Below are 23,621 nucleotides of genomic sequence, written 5' to 3' on the forward strand. Positions count from 1 at the left end.
TTTCTGGATATCTCAATAAGCCATTCTGCCAGCCACTGCCCAGGGTTTTTGCAGTGTGTCCCGCACACACACACAGCCCCCCTCACCATGATGCTGGTGGCTAGACACGGGAGGGTTTGCCTATTAAGGAGAAGCCTAATCCTGCAGATCTTGACCCCTCGAGGGATTTCTCCTTCCTGGTACCCTAGAGAAGAGATTGGTGGACTCAGACCAGGAGGTTTCTCCCATCCTGGCAGCAGAGATGCAGCTAGTGCTTTTTTTGTTGCTGGTACGGTTGCACTGCTTTCTACCTGATAACAAGGGGCTGTTGCAAGGTTGCACTCCCCCATAAAGTCCCTGAGACCCTCCCGTAAATCATTCAGGGGGCTTGGCTGTCCCTTGCATGATGCCCCCTTTGCCGTTCAGCCAGCAGCATCTCTGGACCACCCTCTCCAGCTTCACTGGCCCAGCTCTCCCCGGCCACTGGGAAGCCTGAGTGAGGGCTAGAGCCATATATTTGTGTGGATGGTGGATCAACTCATGCTCAAATACGTTCACAAGCTGCTTGTTGCAAGCATTACTGTATGCATTTTTCATGGAGCATTATTTCCTTTGGAGGAAGCCCCACAGCGTGCGCGCTGGTGCTGTGCTGAGGGGGGGTTCCTCGCCTGGAAAACTGAGTGGTTAAGGAGAAATTCATCAACAGGCTGCAGGATGCCACCTGTGAGACGATTCCTCTGGGACAGGGGAGTTTTCCACCCCCAGCTACAGGGAGCACCATGGTCCAGCCCGGCATTGCCACCCCCAGGTCGAGCATCTCGAGGCTGCAATTCAGGAGAGGCAGCTGCAAAGGAAAAGCCACTGTGTTTCCAAAGCTGGGCATTAGTCATGCCTCTCAGCTGCCCATGTGCCCTCTCCTCTCCAGAGACTTCCCATCAGCATGGAGGGGTGAGGGGGCTGGACCACCTTTGGTCAGAGTCTGCCTGCCCCCAAGGAAGAGAAAAAGAAGGATTTAGGGCTCAAGCAGCAGGTTCATGGGAAAACACAGTTTAAAAAAGAGGCAAAATAACAGAGAATTTTATTAAGCTTCAGCAGAGAGGGACCTGGGAGTCCTGGTGGACAACAAGTTGACCATGAGGCAGCAATGTGCCCTCATGGCCAAGAAGGCCAATGGTCTCCTGGGGTGCATTAAAAAGAGAGTGGCCAACAAGTTAAGGGAGGTCATTTCCCTCCTCAACTGGTTAAAGACACATCTGGAGTACTGTGTTCAGTTCTGTCCCCCCTCCTCAAGTTCAAGAAGGACAGAGAACTATCGGAGAGAGTCCAGCAGAGGCTACAAAAGATGATCAAGGGGATGGAGCACCTCTCTGATGACAAAGGCTGAGAGACCTGTGTGTGTTTAGCCTGGAGAAGAGAAGACTGAGAGAGGATTTCATCAATGCTTATCAATATCTAAAGGGCGGGTGTCAGGAGGATGGGGCCAGGCTCTTGTCAGTGGTGCCCAGCGACAGGACAAGGGGCAACAGACACAAATTGGAACACAGAAAGTTCCATCTCAACATGAGGAGGAACTTCTTTACTTTGAGGGTCGCAGGGCCCTGGAACAGGCTGCCCAGAGAGGTGGTGGAGTCTCTTTCTCTGGAGATCTTCCAAACCCACCTGGATGCGTTCCTGTCCAACCTGCTCTCGGTGAACCTGCTTTGGCAGGGGGTTGGACTAGATGGTCTCCGAAGGTCCCTACCACACCTACCATTCTGTGATTCTGTCATCTCAGCTAATTTTTTCCCTCTCCTTCCACTTTGCACCAGGGTTGGCAATGCAGGAGATGGATCCTCTGCCGATAGCAGAGCAGCTTCCCCCAGCTGGGGGTCCCTGGGGTGGGGTGGGCACAAGCTCACCAGGCAGAACGTGGAGGGGCCCCAGGAGGAAGCTCCAGGAGCCCCATATCCTAAAACTGAGGTGCAGACTGCTCAAAGGGGTGCAGAGATTCACAGGACTGCGCTCCCAAGCAGGCAGAGCCCTGCCCGGGCATGGTGAGGCACCAAGGTTAGGTACCAAAGTTCATGGGACCCTGCTGCTCCCCTCCCCGCTGCTCTCCTCCCAGCTGGCTGATGGGAAAACCAGTGGGGACCAGACGGATGGTTGAGCCTGGGCAGGTGTTTGTCCAGCCTCCAAACCTTGAGCTCACCCCACAAACTCTCTCCAGAGTCTGTCTAGTCCCTTCCTTGTTGAAGATGGAGAGTATTTGCAGCTGTTGAAGCTGATTTTCATGTTCCCTCCTGCACACTCAGAGCCGTCCCAGTTTGCCCTCTTGCTGTGTCTCTTTAGCCTTTTGCAATATCAGCCAAGCCACATCCAGCCCTTAAGGGTGCAAATCACGCTGCCCGTGTTATTGTTCAGACAGAGCCAGATCCCAGGTTTGTCTGGTTTTAACTCAAGTCCTAGAGATCCACTTGGCAGTTCCTCCCAGCCCCATCACACCCCAGTTCAGCTGCATGCCTTGAGGGCTTACACTTGTTTCTGTAGCTCCTTAACCCCCCAGGAATCTGTTTAGCACCTCTCCCTAATTACATCAGTTACCCCCCAGGGAGGCTGTTTAGCATCTTCCCTAATGTGACAACCTCCTCATCCCGAAGGTGCAAGAAGGAGGTCAAGGTCAAGGTCAGATGCATTTCTGGGTTCCTCTGCTGAGCAATTTCACAATTTGCCTCTGCCAAGGTCTTGCATCAGCCTTAACAGCTTTAATTTCTAATTAGTTGCTTGCTCTCCTCCTTTTCCTCTCTGTCATCCTGTGGGCTGCTTCTGCCTTGGGTTTCCCTTGTGTATCTCAGAGCTGTGCAACGCTGCTTGGGTGGACTGTCGTCACCACTGCTGAGTGACATCGATTTGCAAGGTGCTGGGCATCCAGCTGCAGGGCTGGGGTCTCCAAGTGCTGCCCGAGGTATCGCTTCTCCTTCCTGCGCTTGCAGCCCATTTCTAGCCCCACAAGCCTCAGGCATTGGACAGGGAGCCCAGACCCCCGGGGACTGCCCACCACGACACCAGCCCCGGGATGGAGAGGAGGTGCTGGCTACCGGCACGGGGCCAGGGCATTAGTGGGGAGCATGGGAACCTCGCCTCCCCCACCAGCAGCACCCCATCCCCCAGTGCCCCCCAGGCTCTCCCCTGTGCCACTGGTAAGGGGGGACCGGGAGCTGCTTGGTGTTGGCTCCCTGGTGCTGGGGGCCGTCACCCAGGGCAGGGACAAGTATTTTTGCACCTCGATGGCTGGGCTCCGGCGGTCGGGGTCTAGTGTCAGCAAGCGCCGAAGCATCTCCAGTGCCCCAGAGCCGAATCCTTGCCAGGACACCGGCACCCCCCGCCCCGCCACGCCGCCCTGCCAGGCACTGAAGTCCTCAAACTGGGGGTCAGAGCTGGTGGCCACAGCCCAGGGGAAGCAGCCAGTGCAGAGGCAGAAGAGCAGGACGGCAAAGGCCCAGACGTCCAGGCTGGAGTCCAGCTCCAGTGTGTCAGAGCCCTGCAGCAGGCAGAGCTCCGGCGGGGTGTAGGGCAGGGTGCCAGACATGGCACCCACTGCTGAGCCCTGCACGCGGGTGAGCCCGAAGTCTCCAAGCTTCACCCGCCGGCACTCGCGGTCGAAGAGCAGCACGTTGTCCAGCTTGACATCCCGGTGCACCAGGGCACGGCTGTGCATGAAGTCCAGCGCCTCGGCCAGTTGGGATGCGCAGCGCTTCACCAGCTCCTCCGCCAGGCCCTCCTGCAGGGAGGGTGGTAACCTCACCTGCTGCTCGGCTCCCTCCCCAAAGTGGGGCCTGCAGCACCCAGACCCCTGCCCAGCACCGCCAACCCGTTCTTTGTCCCACAGCAGCCTGTAGCCACCTGCCAGTGCTGCAAAGGGTCTCCCTGTGCACAGCATGAGCACGCACCTCACTGCAAGGTGTCTCCTCCAGTGCACGCCTCCACTGCACCCACTGCAAAGTGTCTCCTCCTGTGCTCAGCATCACTTGCACCCCACTGCAAAGGGTCCCCCCACCAAAAGCGTGACCATGCACCACACTGCAAAGGGCCTCTCCCCACACAGTGTCACTGCACCCCACTGCAAATCTGTCCTGGCACCTCCTTCTCCATCCTCCCACCCTTCCTGGCCCCCGTCCCCCTCCCACAGAGCCCCCGGGGCAGCACACACCCCCGGGTTGAGCAGAGCACACAGATCCCCGGCGGGAGCGAGCTCCTGCCCAAAAGCGAAGTGCGTGGCTGTCTCGAAGGCGATGGGCAGGGCGCGCAGGCAGGCGGCATGGCTGGAGAGGCACAGGGCGATGCAATACTCCCGCAGGAACGCCCGCCGCTCCGTCTGCTCCTTCAGTATCAGCTTGAGGACCACCGGCGAGCCTGGGAAACAGGGGGAGAGCCGAAGCAGGGTCATCCCCATTCTGGGGCAGCAATGGGGCAGAGACAGGGTGGTTTGGGCAGAGCTGGGGTTTGGCTTGGATGGGTCGGGTACATCTGTACACATCTGGGGAGCAGGTTTCCCTAGCCAGCAGCAAGGTCACCCTCCCTGCCCTCCTTCCAGTGCCCCTCACCACCATCCCGGGGCTCCGTCAGCACCACGCGGCCATAGGTCCCGCTGCCCAGCTCCTCCAGCACAGCGTAGTGCTCCTCCAGCTCCTGCTGCGGCACCTCGCGGCCCGTCTGCACCATCAGCCGCTCCAGGAACTCCTCGTTGTCCTCCCCATCCTCGTCCGACTCCTCCATGGGCCCTGGGGAGAGCCAAGCCCCCCGCGCTGCTGCAGAGCCCCAGCCCCTTGCATGGGGAGACAGTGGCAGCACCACCCACCCGGCTGGGACAACCCAGTGTAGCCCAGTCCAGCCCAGTCCAGCCTGGTCCAGTCCAGTTTAGCCCAGCTCAGCCTAGTGGAGCCCAGACCAACCTGCTCTGAAGCATCCCAGTATAGTCCAGTTCCAACCAGCCCAGTACAATGCACCCAAACCCAATCCAGTCCTTCCCTGCCCAGTCAAGCCTGGTCACCTTCTCCAGTCCAGCCCAGTCCAGCCCAGTCCAGGTCAGTTTAGCCCAGCCCGGTCCGGTCCAGTGCAGCCCAGCCCAGCCCAACCCATTCTAGGTCAGTCCAGTCCAGCCCAACCCAGCATAGTCAAGTCCAGTACAGCCCAGCTTAGCCCAGTACAGCCCAGTCCCACCCCGGGGGCTCTCCCCATGGTGTCCCTGGCTGGGATCAAGCCCTGCCTCTCTGCCCCAGGTGCTGCATAGCCATGGGGGTCCTGGCTGATGCGAAGGTGCAGCCCCACACCAAGAGGTGATGGGGACCCCAAAACGCCCCTGCCCAGTGGGGCTGAGCACCCCTGGCTGGAGCTGGGGGGGAGGGTGGGACACTTGCTCCATTGAGCTCCTGTATCGCCTTGTTAGGAGGGAGGGCCAGCGCCGCATCACACCCCAGAGGAGAGGCAGTGAGCCCTGTCACCTCTCAATGAAGGGACAGGAAGCTCCACATCACCCCCCAGATCACCCCACAGCAGCAGTCAGGGCTCCATCGCTCCACCCTACGTCCCCCGCCATTGCAAGGGTCAGGGCTGGCTCTGTCCCTCCCCACATCCCCGCATTGCAGGGAGCCAGGGATGACTCTTTGCTCCTCCATCCCCAGCCCTGAAGCAGGACCCTGGACCCTTCTCCCATCCCACCACCTGTAGCCACCTGTATCAGCACAGCTGCAGCGAGGTCACCACCACCACTGACACCTCCAGGTGTGCAGGGCCAGGACAACCAGCCTGTCTCCCCCCCAACACACCCCCCACTGCCGTGGGGCTCAGCCAAGAGGGCCATGCAAGCAAGCCAGAAGCAGCAGGCAGGGTCGAGTGTCCCTTGGGGTTGCATGGGGACAGCCGAGCAGCCCAGGAGCAGTGCATGCCTCACCTGTGTCCCCCACCGTGTGTCCCAGCAGGGTCGGGTGCTCCCAGGGCACGGCTGGCTGCCCCCAGCCCCACAGCCGCCCCCGGCACCGGGAGCTGTGACTCAGACTTTCCTGCCCGCTCCCATGCCACCGGCCCGCGCTAATCTCTGCCGCTCGCGCGCAGGGAACATGTGTCAGCCCCAACGCGTGCCGAGGGCCAAAGATAGGCAGGAGGCAGGACAGGCAGGGCATTGCATGGGGGGACAGACGGACAGGATGGAGCTGGGGATGGGGGACAGACAGGACATTGCATGGGGGGACAGAGGGACAGGATGGAGCTGGGGATGGGGGACAGACGGGACATTGAATGGGGGGGACAGAGGGACAGGATGGAGCTGAGAATGGGGGACAGACAGGACAGGATGGAGCTGGGGATGGGGGACAGACGGGACATTGAATGGGGGGGACAGACGGACAGGATGGAGCTGAGAATGGGGGACAGACAGGACATTGCATGGGGGGACAGAGGGACAGGATGGAGCTGGGGATGGGGGACAGACGGGACATTGAATGGGGGGACAGACAGACAGGGTAGAGCTGAGAATGGGGGACAGACAGGACATTGAACGGGGGGACAGAGGGACAGGATGGGGATGGGGGCTGAGCCGTGCGGTGGGATCAGTGCGCCCGATGCGGGGTGGGGAAGCAGGATGCAGGCCTTGTGGCTGTCCCTCAGCACGCTGCTCTGCACTGTCTGTCTGTCTGTCTCCGAGCTGCTTGTCCACCCAGAGAGGGGGCCTGTTCCCAGCACCACGCTCTGTCCATCCGTTCCTGCAAGCTGTCCTCCACACTGCCCGTACATCCATCCATCCATCCATCCATCCATCCATCCATCCATCCCACACAGTGCCTGGTCCATCTGTCCCCACACACCTTGCTGCTTAACTTTGCTGCCCCTGCCTGTGCTGTCTGTCCATCCCCCCCCAGGCACCCTGTTCTGTCCATCCCCCCACGCCATGCATCATTCTCTCTGTCTGTCCACGTCCACAGTCCTCTGTGACAGCTGCCTCATGCCACCTGTTTGTCCCCCCATGGGGCGCTCCATCCTGTCCCTCTGTCCTTCCTCGCAGTGCTGCCTCCCCATCCGACCCACTTCACTGAGCCGTGCTCCTTGACGTCTGTCTGTCCCCACGTGCAGTGCCCTGCCTGCACCCCATGCCTCTCTGTCTGTCCCCCATGCAATGCCATCACAGTTGCCGTCCCACAGCGCAACCCTAACCATGCCATGACACAGCCCAGCAATGCCACAACACAGCTCAGTCATGCCATGACACAGCCCGGCCATGCCACGACACAGCCCGTCAACGCCAGGACACAACGAAGCAATGCCACAACACGGCTCAGACGTGCCGTGACACAACCCAGCCGTGCCATGACACAGCCTGGTCATGCCACAGCACGGTCATGCCACAGCACAGCCCAGCCATGCCACAACCACACGCCACCTACCCCCATTGCCACAGTCCCCCCCCACCCCCTCCCCGGCCCCGCCACGTCCCAGCACAGCCCCAGCCCCGGCCTGGCCATGACCCCTCATCCCGCTGCGGTGGCATCCCGGCAGGATGCAGAAAGTCATGGGCATCCCTCCACCTGCCTCAGTTTCCCCTCTCCGGTGCCACCTCCCTGAGAGGACAGGGGTGACCCATTTTGTCGTGTGTCCCCTAGCCACCCAGCATCTCACAGCTCCAGCTTCACCCACCTACGTGCCAGACGGCTCCCACGGGGGTGAGGGCCAGAGACCGAGAGCAAGCAGTGGGTGCCAGACCCCCAGATGTGGGGCAGGGTGATTTGGGGACAGAGTGGGGATGCCAGCCCTGGTTGCTGACCCCCCGCAATCTCCAGGACCAAGGCATCGTCCCATGGGGCTGGCACCAACCCTGGGAGACGTCGTCCCCACACCGAGCCCCCTCCACCGCTGTCCCCAGCGTCCTCAGCCCTGGCCACGCCACCCCCCGCCCCGTTCCCCGCTGTCCGCCCCCCCCCGCCCCCAGCTCTGACTCACATCTGGGCCCCCTCAGCGGGGCGCGTTCCTGGGGGGTCTATTTTGGGATGGGGCTGGCAGAGCCCGGCTGGCGGCACACGCACCCGGTGTCCTGCCAAGGAAGTACTGGCCGTGCCGAAACGCGGCGGTCAGCCATGCGGGTGCTGGGGGGTCTCCTCGGGCTGGGGTGGGGGGACGACAGCACCCAGGGGTCAGGGCACCCTGGTCATCCCTCCACCCGCACCCCAGGGCTGCGCCTGCCCCAGCATCCACCCTCTCCCATGGTCCCCTGGCTGGATCCCTCCCTCACAGTTTTCAGGGCCATACCCTTCCTTCTCCCCGGCTTCCCACAACTGTCTCCCTTCCTCTCCCCATTGCCCAGGACCATCTCCCTCCCTCTCCCCACTTCCCGCAGCCATCCCTCTCCCTCTCCTCATTTGCTCTAACAATACTCGTCCCTCTCCCCTCTTCCCACAATTGTAGCTCTCCCCTCTTCCCACAATTGTAGCCCTCCCTCTCCCCACTTCCCACAATAATACTTGTGCCTCTTCCCACCCAGTTCCCATCACCTACTCCCTCCCTCTCCCCACTTCCCACAATAATACTCATCCCTCTCCCCAGTTCCCACGATCGTACCCCTCCCTCTCCCCACTTCCCATGACCGTACTCATCCCTCTCCCCACTTCCCATGACTGTCTCCCTCTCTGCACTTCTCACAGTAATACCTGTGCCCCCCGCCGTTTCCCATGGCCACCTCCCTCTCCCTGTTCCCACGACCATCTCCCCCCCACCATTTCCCACGGCCACCTCCCTCTCCCCAGCTCCCCAGGGCCGCGTCCCTCCCGCTCCCTCTCCCTCCCCACCTGCTCTTTCCCCCCAGCCCATCTGCTCGCGGAGCCCTGACCCCGACCCTGCTGGAAGGTAATTAATATTTGACAGCACATTAGCAGGACCCGCTTGGCGGGCGGCCGACAGGGGAAAGGTCGTGCCCCCCTGTTACCCACCCTCCCCGGGGAGCAGGGGCTGCTCCCAGGGGGGTGCCCCCCCAGCTCCCTCCATGGGGCAGGAATCAGAGGGTTGTGATCCCCCTGCCCCACTGGGGACCACCCCCATGGTCCAGCCGTCCAGCCCCACAGGCACGTCTCTGGCCTCAGTGGCATGCGGAGGATGCGGGCGCCTGTCCCTGTCCGTGCCCCCGCCGGGGGGGGGGCCTTTGCTGGCCGGAGTCCCGGGAGCGTGGGAGGGAGCGCGGTGGCAGGGCCACGGGGGCGGAGGGACGGACAGCTGCGGGGGCACCGAAATAGCCAGCGGGCAGCCGGGCCAGGTGGCACCAGCTTGTCCCTGTCCTCATCCCCAGGGCTGGGGCTGAGGTGGGGGGGCACAGCCCAGTGCTGAGCCCCATAAGCCACCGCCCCACTGCCCCCATCCTCTCTGCCCCTGACGGCATCCCCAAATTCCCCCTCTGTCATCGCAGGGGGCAGATGTGCCCCCTTGTTGTCCCACTGCCCCATGGCCTGCCCCTCTGGCCCCACGGCACCCACACCCTCTACACCCAGAGCTCCCACTGCCCTGTGCCCTGCCCCTCTGCAGCCCCTGGTCCCACTGCCCCCACACCCTCTGCTCCCCTGGTCCCCATTGCCCTACACCCCACCGCTCTGCCCCCTTGGCCCCTATAGACCCACGCCCTGCCCCTCTGCAACCCTGGCCCCCACTGCCCCATGGCCTCCCCCTCTGCAGCCCCTGGCCCCACAGCACCCACATTCTCTGCTCCCATAGCTCCCATTGCCCCACACCCTCCCCGTCTGCAAGCTCTGGCCCCCAGTGCCCCATGCCCTGACCCTCTGCCCCCCTGACTCCATTGACTCACTCTCTGCCCCTCTGCACCCCTGAGTTCACTGCCCCCCACCTGGCCCCTCTGTCCCCCAAACCCCATTGCCCCAGTTCCTGCCCTGCTGCCCCACCTGCCCCAGCCCCCCACCTGCCTCCCAGCAAGACCCAGTCCGGCCCCTGCCCCACATTCCATGGGGCAGAGCCGCAGGCATGGTCCCCTCCCCTGGCAGTCTGGCTGCTGGGAGCGGGACAGGTGGCTGCAGGGATTAGCGCTAACGAGCTGTTTCATAACAGGGTCAAGAGGCCACGGGGGGAGCGTGGGCAGGGGGCCAGGCTGGGCTCAGCCCCACACCTGGGACAGCAGGATCCCTGCACTCACCCCACTGAGGCCCCACAGCGTGGACATGGCTGTGCGCAGGCACCCCATGGTGCCTTGTGGGGCTGGGTGCCCACATCCCCGGGCACAGGCATGGTGCAGGCAGACGCTCAGTTTCCCACATTTAATGACTGGGCAGAGGGATGAGGGGCTGGGGCAGGATCCCCTGCTGCCACTGACGGCCTCCTGTGGAGTCTTGTGTCTGGGGTCTCCCATGGGGCCAGGGGCTGCCTGGGGACGGATGCAGGAGGGATGCTCCGCAGGGGGACACGGTGGCTGGGGGCCATCGAGGGGCAGAGCTCAGGCATCCTGCAGGGACAAAAGGATGACCATGGCGTGATCCTGCCCTGCCAGGCCACCCCGGGTATCCCATGGCGGCGGGAGGGGGTCCCAGACCTGGCAGACCACGCTGACATCCTCCTGGTGGGTGCAGTCGTGGCGTCCCCACGTGCGGTGGGCGCAATCCCGCAGGGTCCCCTCCTGACCCCGGCAGCGGACGTCGTCCAGCCAGATGCGCCCAGCACCGGGGCCGAAGCGGGGCCGTCCCCGGGGAAGGTCGCCAACTTTCCCCGCTGCCCCACAGCTCAGCTCCCGGCAAACCACCGCCGCGTTGGTCCCGCTCCAGCCGTCATCGCAGACTGTGCCCCACTGCCCAGCGTGGTTCACCTCCAACCGCCCGGCGCAGCGCCCGGGGCCACCCACCAACCGCAGCTGGAAGGGGTCTGCGGGGACATCATCGTGACACCAGCCCCAAGGGACACCCCCCCATCTAGGGCAGCATCACCCCATGCTGCTGGCACACTCACCCTCGCACTCAACAGCGGCCACCCGATCCATGGGGCAGGGAGACGGGTGCCCCGGTTGGAGGATGCAGTGCTCCAGGGCCGGCTCCTGCCCAGTGCACTGCACCTGCCGCAGCACCACCGGGGGAGCACCGGCCGCCGTGGAGCCGCAGGGCGCTGGGACGAACCGCGGGCGACCGCAGGCCAGCTGGCGGCACAGCACCCGGGCAGCCGCCGGATCCCAGCCCTCGGCACAGACGGAGCCCCAGGTGCCAGCAAAGAGGAGCTCCAGGCGCCCGGCACAGCGTGAACGGCCACCTTGCAACCGGGCTGGCACCGCTGCGGGGATACGGAACCAGTATGACCAGTACAGCCTCAGTCTGCCCAGGATAGCCCCAGTCTGCCCAGTCTGCCCGACCCAACCTCTGTTTGCCCAATCCGCTCCCTAATCTGCCCAGCATGGCCCCAGCACATCCAGCACAACCCCAGTCTTCCCAGCAAAGCTCCAGTCTGTCCAGCACAACCCCATATACCCAACACAAACCCAGTTTGGCCAGCCCATCCCTGGTCTGCCCAGTATGCCCAGGACGGCCCCAGTCTGCCCAGTACAAGCCCTCCTATGTGTGATCCATGCCCCAGTGCCTGCCATATCCCGTGGCTGCTGACCCCGTGGCCCCCGAGTGTCACCGGGGGGACACACCGGGGCCACCAGGGGACACCCAGGGGACTCCCAACGTACCAGATCCGGCCACAACGCTGCAGCACAGAGCTGGGGGGAGAGAGGGAAGGGATGGGAGTCGGGACCCAGCCCTCGCCCCACAGACACACACACACACCCCCCCTTCCCCGCGCCCCACTGACCTACAACATACACCCCACGGACACCCCCACGCTCCACACTCCTTGTTGTCCCCCCAACACACACCCACAGACACCCCCCGACCCTACTGACACACCCACCCCCCCCAGCAACACACACGCCGTGGACATCCCACCCTGCACACCCCAGTAAAATCCCCAACACACCCCCCAAATCCACTCCCAGCTCTGCCCCCACCAAGTTCACCCCCAGCTCCGTGCCCCTCATGAGCACCCCCAGCTCTGCCACCAAAGTCCTGTCCCCCCCCAGATCTGAGCCCCCCCCCCCCCAATTCATCCCCAGATCTGTGACCCCCCGAAGCCCCTGCCCCACACCCCCGCCCACCCCCCCACGACCCCCAGTCCCTCACCGAGGCACAGCCCAAGGCCAACCAGCCCCCCCATGCCGCAGCTGCCTGGGCCCCCCCTCCCAGGGCCCCCCCCCCCCTTTTAAGGCTCCCGCCCAGGGAGGGCCGTGGGGGGCAGCGGGGCGGGGAGGGGGAAGAGGGGAGGAAGCGAAAACGCTGTGGGGAAGTGCTGAAGGAGCCAGCCCGGCGCCATGGGGCCAGCAGAGATGGGGGCGTGTGATGGGGAGCAGGATCAGGCCCCCCCTCCGCCCAAAAGAAGGGGCCCTGCTGCCTGCGCTCCCCAGGTCACCCCCCCCAGCCAAGGGTGCACCCAAGATGGGGCTGATCCCCCTATGTCTCCCCCAAAACGATGCTCCCCATCCCACCAGCCCACAACCTCAATAGGCTCCAGGATCAGGAGCGAGCAGGGGTGGGTCCAGCCCCATTTTATTCCATCTGGAGGTCACAGCAGCGTCCCCCGAGCCACCCAGCCTGGGGGGAGTGTGTCAAGACCCCATTATGTCTGAGAGCCGGTGGCACGGGGGGAGCCTGAAAAGCCCCTCAGGAGATGCTGGAGGGTCAAGGTGAGCGCCCGTAGGTCCCCCCGCAGCCCCTGCACCTCCTGCAGCAGGGCCTGCAGCTGGGGGGGCCGGACATGGGGGGCAGCTGCCGGACTCCCCTCCCCAGTGCCCTCCAGCTGCAGGGTGGGCTGGCAGCGGCGCTGCTGGGGGAGCCGGACCTGTGGGGGGAGATATAGAGACCTCCTAAAGCACAGCCATGAGCGATACCTCCCCCAGTTGTGTTTCCCCCCCGCCCAAAAAATACCAGAATTTCAGGTGCAGGGGGGGCCTGCATCCCTCTCCCACCCTGCCAGCACCCACCCCCACACTGCCACAGAGCACAGGGGTCCCAATGGGTATCACTCCAGGGGGGTGGCAGGACACCCCTTTTGCTGCTATGCCCCCCCCTTACCTGTGCATGGTGCCCTTGGGAGCACGGGGTCTGCTGGGGTGCGGGACGGATGGGTGCTGAGCGGCTCCGGAGTGGGCTGGGAGGGTGATGGGGGGGTCTGGGTGTTGAGCAGCTCCGTGGGGTGCTGGGAGGGTGCTGGGGGGGTCTGCGTGCCAAAGGGCTCCATGGGGTGCTCCTGGGATGCTGGGGGTGTCTGAGTGTTGAGGGTCTCTGTGGGGTGCTGGGGGAGTGCTGGGGGGGTCTGGGTGCTGAGGGGTTCCGTGGGGTGCTGGGAGGGTTCTGGGGGGGTCTGAGTGTTGAGGGTCTCTGTGGGATGCTGGGAGGGTACTGGGAGGATCTGGGTGCCAAAGGGCTCCATGGGGTGCTGGGAGGATGCTGGGGGGGTCTGAGTGTTGAGGGTCTCTGTGGGGTGCTGGGAGGGTACTGGGGGGGTCTGGGTGCTGAGGGTCTCTGTGGGGTGCTGGGAGGGTACTGGGGGTGTCTGGCTGCTGAGGGTCTCCATGGGATGCTGAAGGAGTGCTGGGCCTATGTGGGGGCTGGCGATTTCCATGGGGTGCTGGGGGGGTGCTGGGGGGGGCTGTGCACTAGGGGTGTCCTTGGGGAGCTGGGTGGGTACTGGGGGGCTCTGGGTGCTGGAGGGCTCTGGGGGGCTCTCGGAGGGGATGCTGGAGCCTGTATCCAGTTGTACTGCAAGGGCAGGAGGGGCTGCTGACATCAGGGTGGGGTTCTGTGATGGAGGGGGTGATGGGGGCTCTGTGGGGGGAGCAGAAACCCCAGAGGGGCTTGGGTCCAGGTCTGCACCTGGGGAGGGAAGGGACACAAAGATCTGTGAGGCCCCTGCACCACTGTCTCCAGGCCCCTTCACCCTGGGTGCTGGGTGAAGAGCACCACATCCATCCATCTATCCATCCATCCATCTATCCATCCATCCATCCATCCATCCAAACAGCTGTCCATCCATCCAAACATCCATCCAAACATCCATCCATCCATCCGTCCATCCATCCAAACATCCATCCATCCGTCCATCCATCCAAACATCCATGCATCCAAACATCCATCCGTCCGTCCAACAATCCATCTGTCCGTCCATCCATCCATCCAACCATCCCTCCATCCTTCCATCTACCCACCCGTCCATCCATTCCTCTTTCGTTACTGTCCATGCCTCCATTCTCCAACAAATCCTTCCTTGCCATCCATCCATCAATCCATCTACCCTTTCTCCTAACTTTCTGTCCTTCCTTCCCTCCACCTTTCTCTCCATTCAGTCACCCCTTCCCCTCTCGGTCTACCCATGCATAGCCCCTACTGTCTTTCCACCCACCCCAGCCCTCCAACATTTTATCCTTGTCCTGAAAATTTCTTCCATGAGATTTCTTGCTTACTACCATCTGGATCCAGATTTGCTGGAGGACGTGTGCTCCTCGTGGTAGCTTCTGGACCATGTTTGTCTCCTGGATGTATGCTCCATGTGATAGCATCTGGACTCAGTTCTGCTGGAGAATGTATGCTCCTCATGGTACCATCTGGACCCGATTCTGATGCAGGATGCGTGCTCATCATGGTACCTTCTGGATCTGGTGCTGCTGCAGGGTGTGTGCTCCTCAGGGTATCATCTAGACTGAAATCTGCTAAAGAACCTGTGCTCTGTGTGGTACCATCTGCATCCAGTTCTCCTGAAGGATGTGCATATGGTGTGGCACCACTGGGACCAGGTTCTGCTGTGGGATGTGCACTCCACATGGTATCATCCAGACCCCTTTCTGCTGAAGAATGTGCTCTCTGCATTGTGCCACCCGGACCCAGATCTGCTGGAGGACGAGTGCTCCTCATAGTACCTTCAGGATCTAGTTCTTCTGCAGGACGTGTGCTTTGCATGCTACCTTCTGGACCTGGTTCTGCTGGAGGACGTGTGCTCATCATGGTATCTTCAGGACCTGATTCTGCTGGAGGATGTGTGCTCCATGTGGTACCACCTGGAACCAGTTCCACTGGAGGATGCATGCTTCTCATGATACCTTCTGGACCTGGTTCTGCTGCAGGATATGTGCTCCATGTGGTACCATCTGGAACCAGTTCCACTGGAGGACGTGTGCTTCTCATGGTACCTTCTGGACCTGGTTCTGCTGGAGGATGTGTGCTCCTCATGGCACTTTCTGGACCTGATTCTGCTGCAGGATATGTGCCCCATGTGGTACCATCTGAATCCAGTTCCACTGGAGAACGTGTGCTCCACATGGTACCACCCGGAACCAGTTCCACTGGAGGATGTGTGCTTCTTGTGGTACCTTCTGGACCCGGTTCTGCTGCAGGATGTGTGCTCCATGTGGTACCATCTGGAACCAGTTCCACTGGAGGATGTGTGCTTCTCATGGTACCTTCTGGACCCGGTTCTGCTGCAGGATGTGTGCTCCGTGTGGTACCACCTGGAACCAGTTCCACTGGAGGATGTGTGCTTCTCATGGTACCTTCTGGACCTGGTTCTGCTGCAGGATATGTGCTCCATGTGGTACCATCTGGAACCAGTTCCACTGGAGGACGTGTGCTTCTCGTGGTACCTTCTGGACCTGGTTCTGCTGGAGGATGTGTGCTTCTCATGGCACTTTCTGGACCTGATTCGGCTGCAGGATATGTGCCCCATGTGGTACCATCTGAATCCAGTTCCACTGGAGAACGTGTGCTCCACATGGTACCACCCGGAACCAGTTCCACTGAAGGATGTGTGCTTCTTGTGGTACCTTCTGGACCCAGTTCTGCTGCGGGATTTGTGCCCCTTGTGGTACCATCTGAATCCAGTTCCACTGGAGAATGTGTGCTCCACATGGTACCACCTGGAACCAGTTCCACTGGAGGACGTGTGCTTCTTGTGGTACCTTCTGGACCCAGTTCTGCTGCAGGATCTGTGCCCCTTGTGGTACCATCTGAATCCAGTTCCACTGGAGAACGTGTGCTCCACATGGTACCACCTGGAACCAGTTCCACTGGAGGACGTGTGCTTCTCATGGTACCTTCTGGACCCGGTTCTGCTGCAGGATGTGTGCTCCGTGTGGTACCATCTGGAACCAGTTCCACTGGAGGATGTGTGCTTCTCATGGTACCTTCTGGACCCGGTTCTGCTGCAGGATGTGTGCTCCGTGTGGTACCACCTGGAACCAGTTCCACTGGAGGATGTGTGCTTCTCATGGTACCTTCTGGACCTGGTTCTGCTGCAGGATATGTGCTCCATGTGGTACCATCTGGAACCAGTTCCACTGGAGGACGTGTGCTTCTCGTGGTACCTTCTGGACCTGGTTCTGCTGGAGGATGTGTGCTTCTCATGGCACTTTCTGGACCTGATTCGGCTGCAGGATATGTGCCCCATGTGGTACCATCTGAATCCAGTTCCACTGGAGAACGTGTGCTCCACATGGTACCACCTGGAAACAGTTCCACTGGAGGACCTGTGCTCATCATGGTACCTTCTGGACCCAGTTCTGCTGCAGGATGTGTAGTACTCATGGTCCCTTCAGGACCTGGTTCTTTTGCTGTAGGATGTGTTCTCTGCATGGTACCTTCAGGACCTGGTTCTGCTGCAGGACGTGTGCTCCTCAGGGTATCATCTAGACCAAAATCTGTTGAAGAACGTGTTGCCCATTTGGTACCATCTACATCCAGTTCTGCTGGAGGACGTGTGCTCTTCATGGTACCTTCAGGACCTGGTTCTGTCACGTTCTGGTTACTCCACATGGTATCCCCTATTGGGACCACCATGGTGGGGGCCAACTCCTGCCTTGCTTTGGGCCTGGTCCCTTGTGTGGTTCTAACCAGATGCTGCCCCACTTTGGCTTGAGTGGCATCAACAGGATGCTTTCCTGGTAGGGGCTGGGTGGGCTGGATGTCAACTGCCACATCCTGCCCTGTTGGTGGTTGAGTGGCACCAAGTAGATCCCACCCTGCTTTGAGCTTGGTACCTTGCATAGTCCCAACCAAACCCCGCCCTGGTGGTTTCCTGGTGGTCCGGTTGGCACCTGCCAGAATCTGCCCAGCTTTGGGTTGGGTGATCCGTATGGTACTGGTTGGATCCCGCCCTGCTTTGGGTCGGATGACACGGATGGTACTGACTGGATCCTGTCCTGCCTTGGACCTGTTGGTACCGACTGGATCCCGTCCTGCCTTGGACCTGTTGGTGCCAGCTGAATCCCATCCTGCCTTGGACCTGTTGGTACCGACTGGATCCCGTCCTGCCTTGGACCTGTTGGTGCCAGCAGGATGCCATCCTGCCTTGGACCTGTTGATACTGGCTGGATCCCGTCCTGCCTTGGACCTGTTGGTGCCAGCTGGATTCCATCCTGCCTTGGACCTGTTGGTGCCAGCTGGATCCCGTCCTGCCTTGGACCTGGTGGCACCAGCTGGATCCCGTCCCACTTTAGACCTGGTGGCACCAGCTGGATCCCGTCCTGCCTTGGGCTTGGTGCTCTGGATGATGCCAGCTGGGTCCTGTTCTGCCTTGAGTCGGGTGATCCTGATGATACGAATGGGATCTCGTACCGCTTTGGCTTGCGTGACACCGATTCGACTTTGTCCTGTGGGGCGCTGCGTGCCGGGGGTGGCACCAGTTGAATCCCATCCTGCAGGCTGCTGGGTGCTGGGGGTGACACCAGTTGCATCCCATTCCGTGGGGCGCTGGGTGCCAGGGGTGGTGTTGGCCGGACCCTGTCCTGCAGGGTGCTGGGTGCTGCTGACCGGTGGAGATGTCCCCATTGGTGACAGCAGGTCCCCTTGCCCTGCAGCAACGAGAGGGTCACTCAGCCCAGCTCTTGGGGGACACTCAGCCCCAGAGGTGCGGGCATCTCTTGGGGACAGGGTCTCTGGGACCCCCATCCCTGCTCCTCCTACCCTTGCGGGCTGTCCGTGCGGCGGGTGGGATGGCTGCGGTGCTCCGGGGAGAGCCAGGAATGTGGGGCCGGGCGGAGGGGAGCACCCGGGATGGCTTCATCGTCGGCTGGTGGCGAGTGGGCTCTGCAGGGCGGACATCCAGGGTGGCCAGCTCATCTGCGGGTGGAGGAGACCAGCGTGAGCCCTGCAGTGCGTGCACTGGATGTGCACTGTATACACACTGCATCCTGCCTACGAATGCACTGCATGCATGCACCCTGCCCTCACATGCACTGCACAGACTCGGTGTCCCGATGCAGCGGAAACACGCACTGCACACACACTGCACCCTGCCCATGCGCGCACTGCACAGACCCCATGTCCCTGCGCACTGCACCCACACGGCACCGTGCCCACGCATGCACTGCACACACACGCTCCACCCTGCCCACATACACACTACACACGTGCGCTGCACCCTGCCTACACATGCGCTGCACAGACTCCTTGTGTCCGTGTGCTGCACACACGCACTGCACCCTGCCCATGCATGCACTGCACACACGCATGCACAGCACGCACTCACTGCACCCTGCCCATGCGCGCACTGCACAGACTCGGTGTCCCCATGCACTGCGCACACACACACGCTGCACCCTGCCCACGTGCACACTGCACCTGCACTGCACTCTCACTGCAGCCGCTTGCGGCAAAGCCGCGCTGCACCCTGCAGACCCTGCACCCACAGGGTTTGCAATTCAGACGCGGTGTCCCTGTGCCCACCCACTGCCCCGTGCCCACTGCATGGGTACGGGGACTGCCCGGCCCCCAGCCGCCCCCCCATCGCAGGTACCTGCGCAGACAACAGCCGCATCCTCCCGGTGCTGGCAGTTGGTGAGGCCCCAGGGGGAAGCCGGGCACCCCAGCAGAGACGACTCGTTCCCCTGACACCGCACATCGTCCAGCCAGATGGGCCCTGTGCCCTCGCCGAAAAAAGCTGCCCGGGGTGCGTCAAGGGCGGCACCGCAGCCCAGCTGCCGGCAGACCACCGCCGCGTCCGGCAGCCCCCACAGGTCATCGCAGACGGTGCCCCAGTGCCCGTCGTGGAAGATCTCCAGCCGGCCGGCGCAGCGCCCCGCGGCCCCCACTAGCCGCACGGTGGGAGCCCCTGGGAGAGAGACCAGGGTCAGCACCGGCGCAACCCAGGGGAGCCATGGGTGGGGGGTGCCTGTGCACACCCTGCCTGGGCACACCGTGACCGTGCACGCTGTACCCGTGCATGCCATGCCTATGCACACTGAACCTGCGCACGCTGTACCTGTGCACGCCGTACTTGCACACACTGTATCTGTGCACGCTGTACCCGTGGCATGCTGTACCCGTGCACAACGTCCCCGTGCACACCGTACCTGCGCATGCTGCACCCGCACAGGCTGTAAGGGGTGGCGGGGTGAGGGTGGGCGGCGGGGTGGGCATCCAGGGGGGCTCGGTGGTGCCGAGGGGCTGGAAGCGGTGAGCTGTGGGGAGCGGCAGTCAGGCGAGGGGTCCCCAGCTCGGGTCCCCCCGCCCCGGCTCACCCACCTGCCCGCTGCAGCCCACCTGAGCAGACGGCGCTGGCATCCTCTTCGTGGGCGCAGACGTGGGGACGCCAACCCCGGTGCCGGCATAGGACCAGGCGCTCCTCGGTGCCCCGGCACCGCAACCCGTTGAGCCAGATGGGACCCAAGCCCTCTCCAAACCAGGCTCCTGGGGGGGCAGCCAGGGCGGCCCCGCAGCCCAGCTGCCTGCAGACCACCGCCGCGTCTGGCAGCCCCCAATCGTCGTCGCAGACAGTGCCCCAGCGCCCGTCGTGCTGCACCTCCACTCGCCCGGCACAGCGCCCGGGGCCCCCAGCCAGCCGCACCGGGAAGGGCCCTGGGGACAGCCCGTGCTCAGGCACCGGGGCCAATGGCACCCCACAACACCCGCTGGGACCCACTGGGATCCTGGGACCTGCTGGGACCTACTGGGACCCGCTGGGCTCCTTTGTGCACACTGGGACCTGCTGGGATCCTTTGCACAAACCGGGACCCACTGGGATCCTGGGACCTGCTGGGACCTACTGGGACCCGCTGGGCTCCTTTGCACACTAGGGAACCTCGTGGGACCTTCTGTGACCCCTGCACCCACTGGGACCCACTGGGACCCTCTGCACACACTGGGACCTGCTGGGATCCTGGGACCTGCTGGGACCTACTGGGATCCTTTGCACAAACTGGGACCCCCCAAGAGCTCCCCCTCACTGGGACTCACTGGGAGCCACTGGGTCAGACCCCTCCCCACCGCGCTGCCCCCCTCCCCCCCCCACCCCAGTACCTGTGCTGCGGGGTCCCAGCAGCCCCACTGGAGACCAAGTGGAAGGATGAGCGGGGGACACAGGCGCCTGGGCATCTCCCCCCATCCCAGGCTCCCCCGGGGGGCCCGGGGCACCCAGCAGTGGGGACCAGTGCCCAGAGGCCAGTGCCCTTCCCAGTTCCCTGTGCCCACTGCCCAGTGCCATTCACAGTTCCCTGTGCCTAGTGCCTTTCCCAGTGCCTGGTGCCCCACGACCAGTGCCCTTCCCAGTGTCCATGACCAGTGCCTGGTGCCCTTCTCAGTGTCCAGTGCCATTCCCTGGACCCAGTGACCACTGCCCTGCCCAGTGCCCACTGCTCCATGCCCAGTGGCCTCCTGCAGGTCCCAGTCCCTACTGCCCCAAGCACAGTGCCCCTCCCAGAGACCAGTGCCCAGTGCCCAGTGCCCTTCCCAGTGCCCAGTGCCCTGTGACCACTGCCCTTCCCAGTGCCCGGTGCCCCATGCCCAGTGCCCAGTGCCCTTCCCAGTTCCCAGCACCCAACGACCAGTTCCCTGTGACCAGTGACTGGTGCTTTTCCCAGTGCCTGGTGCCCCATGGCCAGTGCCCACTGCCCTTCCCGGCTCCCAGAGCCCAGTGCCCCATGTCTTTCCCAGTGCCCACTGCCCCATGACCATGACCAGTGCCCTTCTCAGTGCCCACTGCCCAGTGCCTTTCCCAGATCCTGGAGCCCAGTGCCCAGTACCCGGTGCCCCATGACCAGTGCCCAGCGCCCTTCCCGGTTCCCAGAGCCCAGTGCCCCATCACCAGCAACCAGTGCCCAGTGCCCATCCCAGTGTCCATGCCCAGTGCCCAGTGCCCTTCCCAGTTCCCAGAGCCCAGTGCCCCATCACCAGCGACCAGTGCCCTTCCCAGTGCCCATCACAGCCCACCCTACACAGTTCCCCTCCCAGCGACCAGTTCCCAGGACAGCCCAGACCACCCAGTGCCCTGCCCAGTGTGTCACAGCCTTCCCAGTATCCTGCAGAGCCCAGTAACCAGTTACCAGCACAGCCCGCAGTGCCCCACACCCAGTGCCCATTATGGCCCATGGCACCCAGTGCCCTTTCCCAGTGCCCAGTTCCCAGTGCCCCATGCCCTTCCCAGTGCCCATTATGGCCCGTGGCACCCAGCGCCCTTCCCAGTGGCCAGTGCCCCATGCCCTTCCCAGTGCCCAGTATGGCCCATGGCACCCAGTGCAATTCCCAGTGCCCAGTTCCCAGTGCCCCATGCCCTTCCCAGTGCCCAGTATGGCCCATGGCACCCAGTGCCCTTCCCAGTGACAAGTGCCCAGTGCCCCATGTCCTTCCCAGTGCCCAGTATGGCCCATGGCACCCAGTGCAATTCCCAGTGCCCAGTTCCCAGTGCCCCATGCCCTTCCCAGTGCCCAGTATGGCCCATGGCACCCAGTGCCCTTCCCAGTGACAAGTGCCCAGTGCCCCATGTCCTTCCCAGTGCCCAGTATGGCCCATGGCACCCAGTGCCCTTTCCCAGTGCCCAGTTCCCAGTGCCCCATGCCCTTCCCAGTACCCAGTATGGCCCATGGCACCCAGTGCAATTCCCAGTGCCCAGTTCCCAGTGCCCCATGTCCTTCCCAGTGCCCAGTATGTCCCATGGCACCCAGTGCCCTTCCCAGTGCCCAGTTCCCAGTGCCCAGCCCAGCTCCCAGCACCACCCACGGTGCCCAGTGCCTGTCCCCCCCCCCGCAGTGTCCCACAGCCCCATGCAGTGCCCCTGCAGCGCCCAGCCCCCTTTGCAGCTCTCAGTGCCCCCCCCCAGCAGTGCCCTTCCCTTCCAGTGCCCAGTGCAGCGCCCAGTCCTGTGCAGTGCCCAGGGCAGTACCCAGCCCCCCCGTGTAGTGCCCACTGCAGCGCCTGTGCAGTGCCAGTGCCATGCCCAGTCCTGTATTTACCCCCCCCCCAGCACCCACGCCACCCCCGTGCTGTAGCGCTGCCATACGCACACCAACCCCATGCAGTGCCCGTGCAGTGCCAGTGCGGTGCCAGCACTGTGCCTGTGCAGCACCCAGTGCCGTGTTCAACCCCCCCTCCCAGCACCCGTGCCATAGCCGTGCCATACACACACCAACCCTGTGCAGCGGCAGTGCCCGTGCAGTGCCAGTGCCAGTGCCAGTGCCGTGTCATCTCGGTGCCTGTGCAGTGCCTGGTGCTGTATCCAACCCCTTTCCAAGCTCCCGCACCGCAGCCATGCCATACGCACATCAACCCTGTGCAGTGCCCGTGCAGTGCCCGTGCCGTGCAGCGCCAGCACAACACCCTTGCAGCGCCTGGCGTTTTATTTCACCCCCCTCCGAGCACCCACGCCGTACCCGTGCCGCATGCACACCCACCCCATGCAGGGACTTTGCCAGTGCCAGTGCCAGTGCCATGCAGTGCCAGTGCAGTGCCAGGGCCCATGCAGCGCCCATGCACCCTTCCCAGCACCCACGCCGTACCTGTGCCACACGCACACCCACCCTTGCAGTGCTGTGCCGTGCCATGCAGCGCAGTGCGGTGCAGTGCCAGTGTCAGTGCCAGTGCCAGTGCCAGTGCCAGCACAGGCGGTGCCGCCCGGGCTCACCCAGCAGCAGGATGGCGAAGGCCATGGTGGGTGCTGGTGGCGCTGGGGCCGGCGGGGGGGGGGGCGAGGCCGAGCCGGGGCTGCCGGGCCAAGGATGACTCAGTCCGTCCGTCCATCCATCCAGGGGCCAGGCTGGGGGGCGGGGGGGGGTGCTGGGACCCCCTGGGCTGGGGACGGGTTGGGGGGGGTGGAAGGGGCAGGAGGGTCCCCCGGTTGTGTGTCACCCCCCTTCCCCCCCCCAGCCCCAGGGCCAGCAGGGGGCAACGCCGGAGCCACGTGGCGCCCAGGGGACACACGTGCAGCGCCCACGCGTGTGCACGTGGCCTCCCGCTGTCCCAACACACGTGGGCACGTGGCCTCTCACCAACGCACGTGTGCACGGGGCCTCCCACCACCCCAACACGCGTGGGCACGGGGCCTCCCCCCAACATGCGTGGGCACGGGGCCTCCCATCAACATGGGTGTGCATGTGGCCTCCCACCAACACACGTGGGCACGTGGCCTCCCACCAACACACGTGTGCACGTGGTCTCCCGCCGCCCCGCCATGTGTGGGCACATGCCCTCCGCCGCCCCGCCATGTGTGTGCATGTGGCCTCCCACCAACACGTGTGCGCATGGGGCCTCCTGTTACCCCAACACGCGTGGGCACATGCCCTCTGCCGCCCCGCCACGCGTGTGCACGTGGCCTCCCACAAACACGCGTGTGCACGGGGCCTCCCGCAG

General features: G+C 63.2%; 3 protein-coding genes across 11 annotated transcripts; all 3 read right to left on the bottom strand.

Moving 5' to 3' along the window:
- Nucleotides 1-1,027: 1,027 nt before the first annotated feature.
- On the bottom strand, nt 1,028-9,949 carry LOC128901518 (serine/threonine-protein kinase SBK1-like). 4 transcript variants are annotated; one of them, XM_054183587.1, is made up of 5 exons: nt 9,902-9,949; nt 7,945-8,105; nt 4,560-4,736; nt 4,166-4,368; nt 1,028-3,736 (listed from the first exon to the last, which is right to left on the bottom strand). In XM_054183587.1, exons 3-5 carry the CDS (start codon nt 4,729-4,731, stop codon nt 3,050-3,052), a joined length of 1,062 nt encoding a protein of 353 aa, XP_054039562.1. In that variant the 5' UTR covers nt 4,732-4,736; nt 7,945-8,105; nt 9,902-9,949; the 3' UTR covers nt 1,028-3,049. The 4 variants fall into 4 exon arrangements, with proteins under 4 accessions (XP_054039562.1, XP_054039561.1, XP_054039560.1 ...); XM_054183586.1 differs by lacking the exon at nt 9,902-9,949 and having other exon boundaries at nt 7,945-8,202; XM_054183585.1 differs by lacking the exons at nt 7,945-8,105; nt 9,902-9,949 and adding an exon at nt 7,642-7,847.
- Nucleotides 9,950-10,236: 287 nt separating this feature from the next.
- LOC128901521 (CD5 antigen-like) lies at nt 10,237-12,189 on the bottom strand. Of its 2 annotated transcripts, XM_054183593.1 has the most exons (5): nt 12,141-12,189; nt 11,651-11,680; nt 10,936-11,250; nt 10,526-10,851; nt 10,238-10,438 (listed from the first exon to the last, which is right to left on the bottom strand). In XM_054183593.1, exons 1-5 carry the CDS (start codon nt 12,172-12,174, stop codon nt 10,430-10,432), a joined length of 714 nt encoding a protein of 237 aa, XP_054039568.1. In that variant the 5' UTR covers nt 12,175-12,189; the 3' UTR covers nt 10,238-10,429. The 2 variants fall into 2 exon arrangements, with proteins under 2 accessions (XP_054039570.1, XP_054039568.1); XM_054183595.1 differs by lacking the exon at nt 11,651-11,680 and having other exon boundaries at nt 10,237-10,438; nt 12,141-12,182.
- Nucleotides 12,190-12,551: 362 nt separating this feature from the next.
- LOC128901513 (soluble scavenger receptor cysteine-rich domain-containing protein SSC5D-like) lies at nt 12,552-23,027 on the bottom strand. 5 transcript variants are annotated; one of them, XM_054183572.1, is made up of 9 exons: nt 22,897-22,997; nt 20,301-20,327; nt 19,545-19,859; nt 19,355-19,462; nt 18,799-19,113; nt 17,967-18,122; nt 14,477-17,854; nt 13,089-13,889; nt 12,552-12,855 (listed from the first exon to the last, which is right to left on the bottom strand). In XM_054183572.1, exons 1-9 carry the CDS (start codon nt 22,919-22,921, stop codon nt 12,623-12,625), a joined length of 5,358 nt encoding a protein of 1,785 aa, XP_054039547.1. In that variant the 5' UTR covers nt 22,922-22,997; the 3' UTR covers nt 12,552-12,622. The 5 variants fall into 5 exon arrangements, with proteins under 5 accessions (XP_054039547.1, XP_054039548.1, XP_054039545.1 ...); XM_054183573.1 differs by lacking the exon at nt 20,301-20,327 and having other exon boundaries at nt 22,897-23,027; XM_054183570.1 differs by lacking the exons at nt 20,301-20,327; nt 22,897-22,997 and adding an exon at nt 22,406-22,766.
- Nucleotides 23,028-23,621: the final 594 nt, after the last annotated feature.

The sequence above is a fragment of the Rissa tridactyla genome, chromosome 26, assembly GCF_028500815.1.
Source record: "Rissa tridactyla isolate bRisTri1 chromosome 26, bRisTri1.patW.cur.20221130, whole genome shotgun sequence".
NCBI classification, from domain to species: domain Eukaryota; kingdom Metazoa; phylum Chordata; class Aves; order Charadriiformes; family Laridae; genus Rissa; species Rissa tridactyla.

Bases quoted from the DNA above. Each gene is read 5' to 3' on its own strand.
- LOC128901518 (XM_054183585.1), bottom strand. From the start codon at position 7,795: ATGCCTTGGTCCTGGAGATTGCGGGGGGTCAGCAACCAGGGCTGGCAT. The intron at 4,737-7,641 runs GTGGGTGAAGCT...GGCTCTCCCCAG, and splicing joins GGGAGCCGTCTGGCACGTAG to GGCCCATGGAGGAGTCGGAC. The intron at 4,369-4,559 runs GTGAGGGGCACT...CCTGTTTCCCAG, and splicing joins GACGGAGCCCCGGGATGGTG to GCTCGCCGGTGGTCCTCAAG.
- LOC128901521 (XM_054183593.1), bottom strand. From the start codon at position 12,174: ATGGGGGGGCTGGTTGGCCTTGGGCTGTGCCTCG. The intron at 11,681-12,140 runs GTGAGGGACTGG...CTCTCCCCCCAG, and splicing joins TGGCCTTGGGCTGTGCCTCG to CTCTGTGCTGCAGCGTTGTG. The intron at 11,251-11,650 runs GTACGTTGGGAG...GTATCCCCGCAG, and splicing joins CAGCGTTGTGGCCGGATCTG to CGGTGCCAGCCCGGTTGCAA.
- LOC128901513 (XM_054183568.1), bottom strand. From the start codon at position 20,484: ATGGCACTGGGCAGTGGGCACAGGGAACTGGGAAGGGCACTGGCCTCT. The intron at 19,463-19,544 runs GTGGGCTGCAGC...CGCTCCCCACAG, and splicing joins TGCCAGCGCCGTCTGCTCAG to CTCACCGCTTCCAGCCCCTC. The intron at 17,855-17,966 runs GTAGGAGGAGCA...TCGTTGCTGCAG, and splicing joins CGCACGGACAGCCCGCAAGG to GGCAAGGGGACCTGCTGTCA.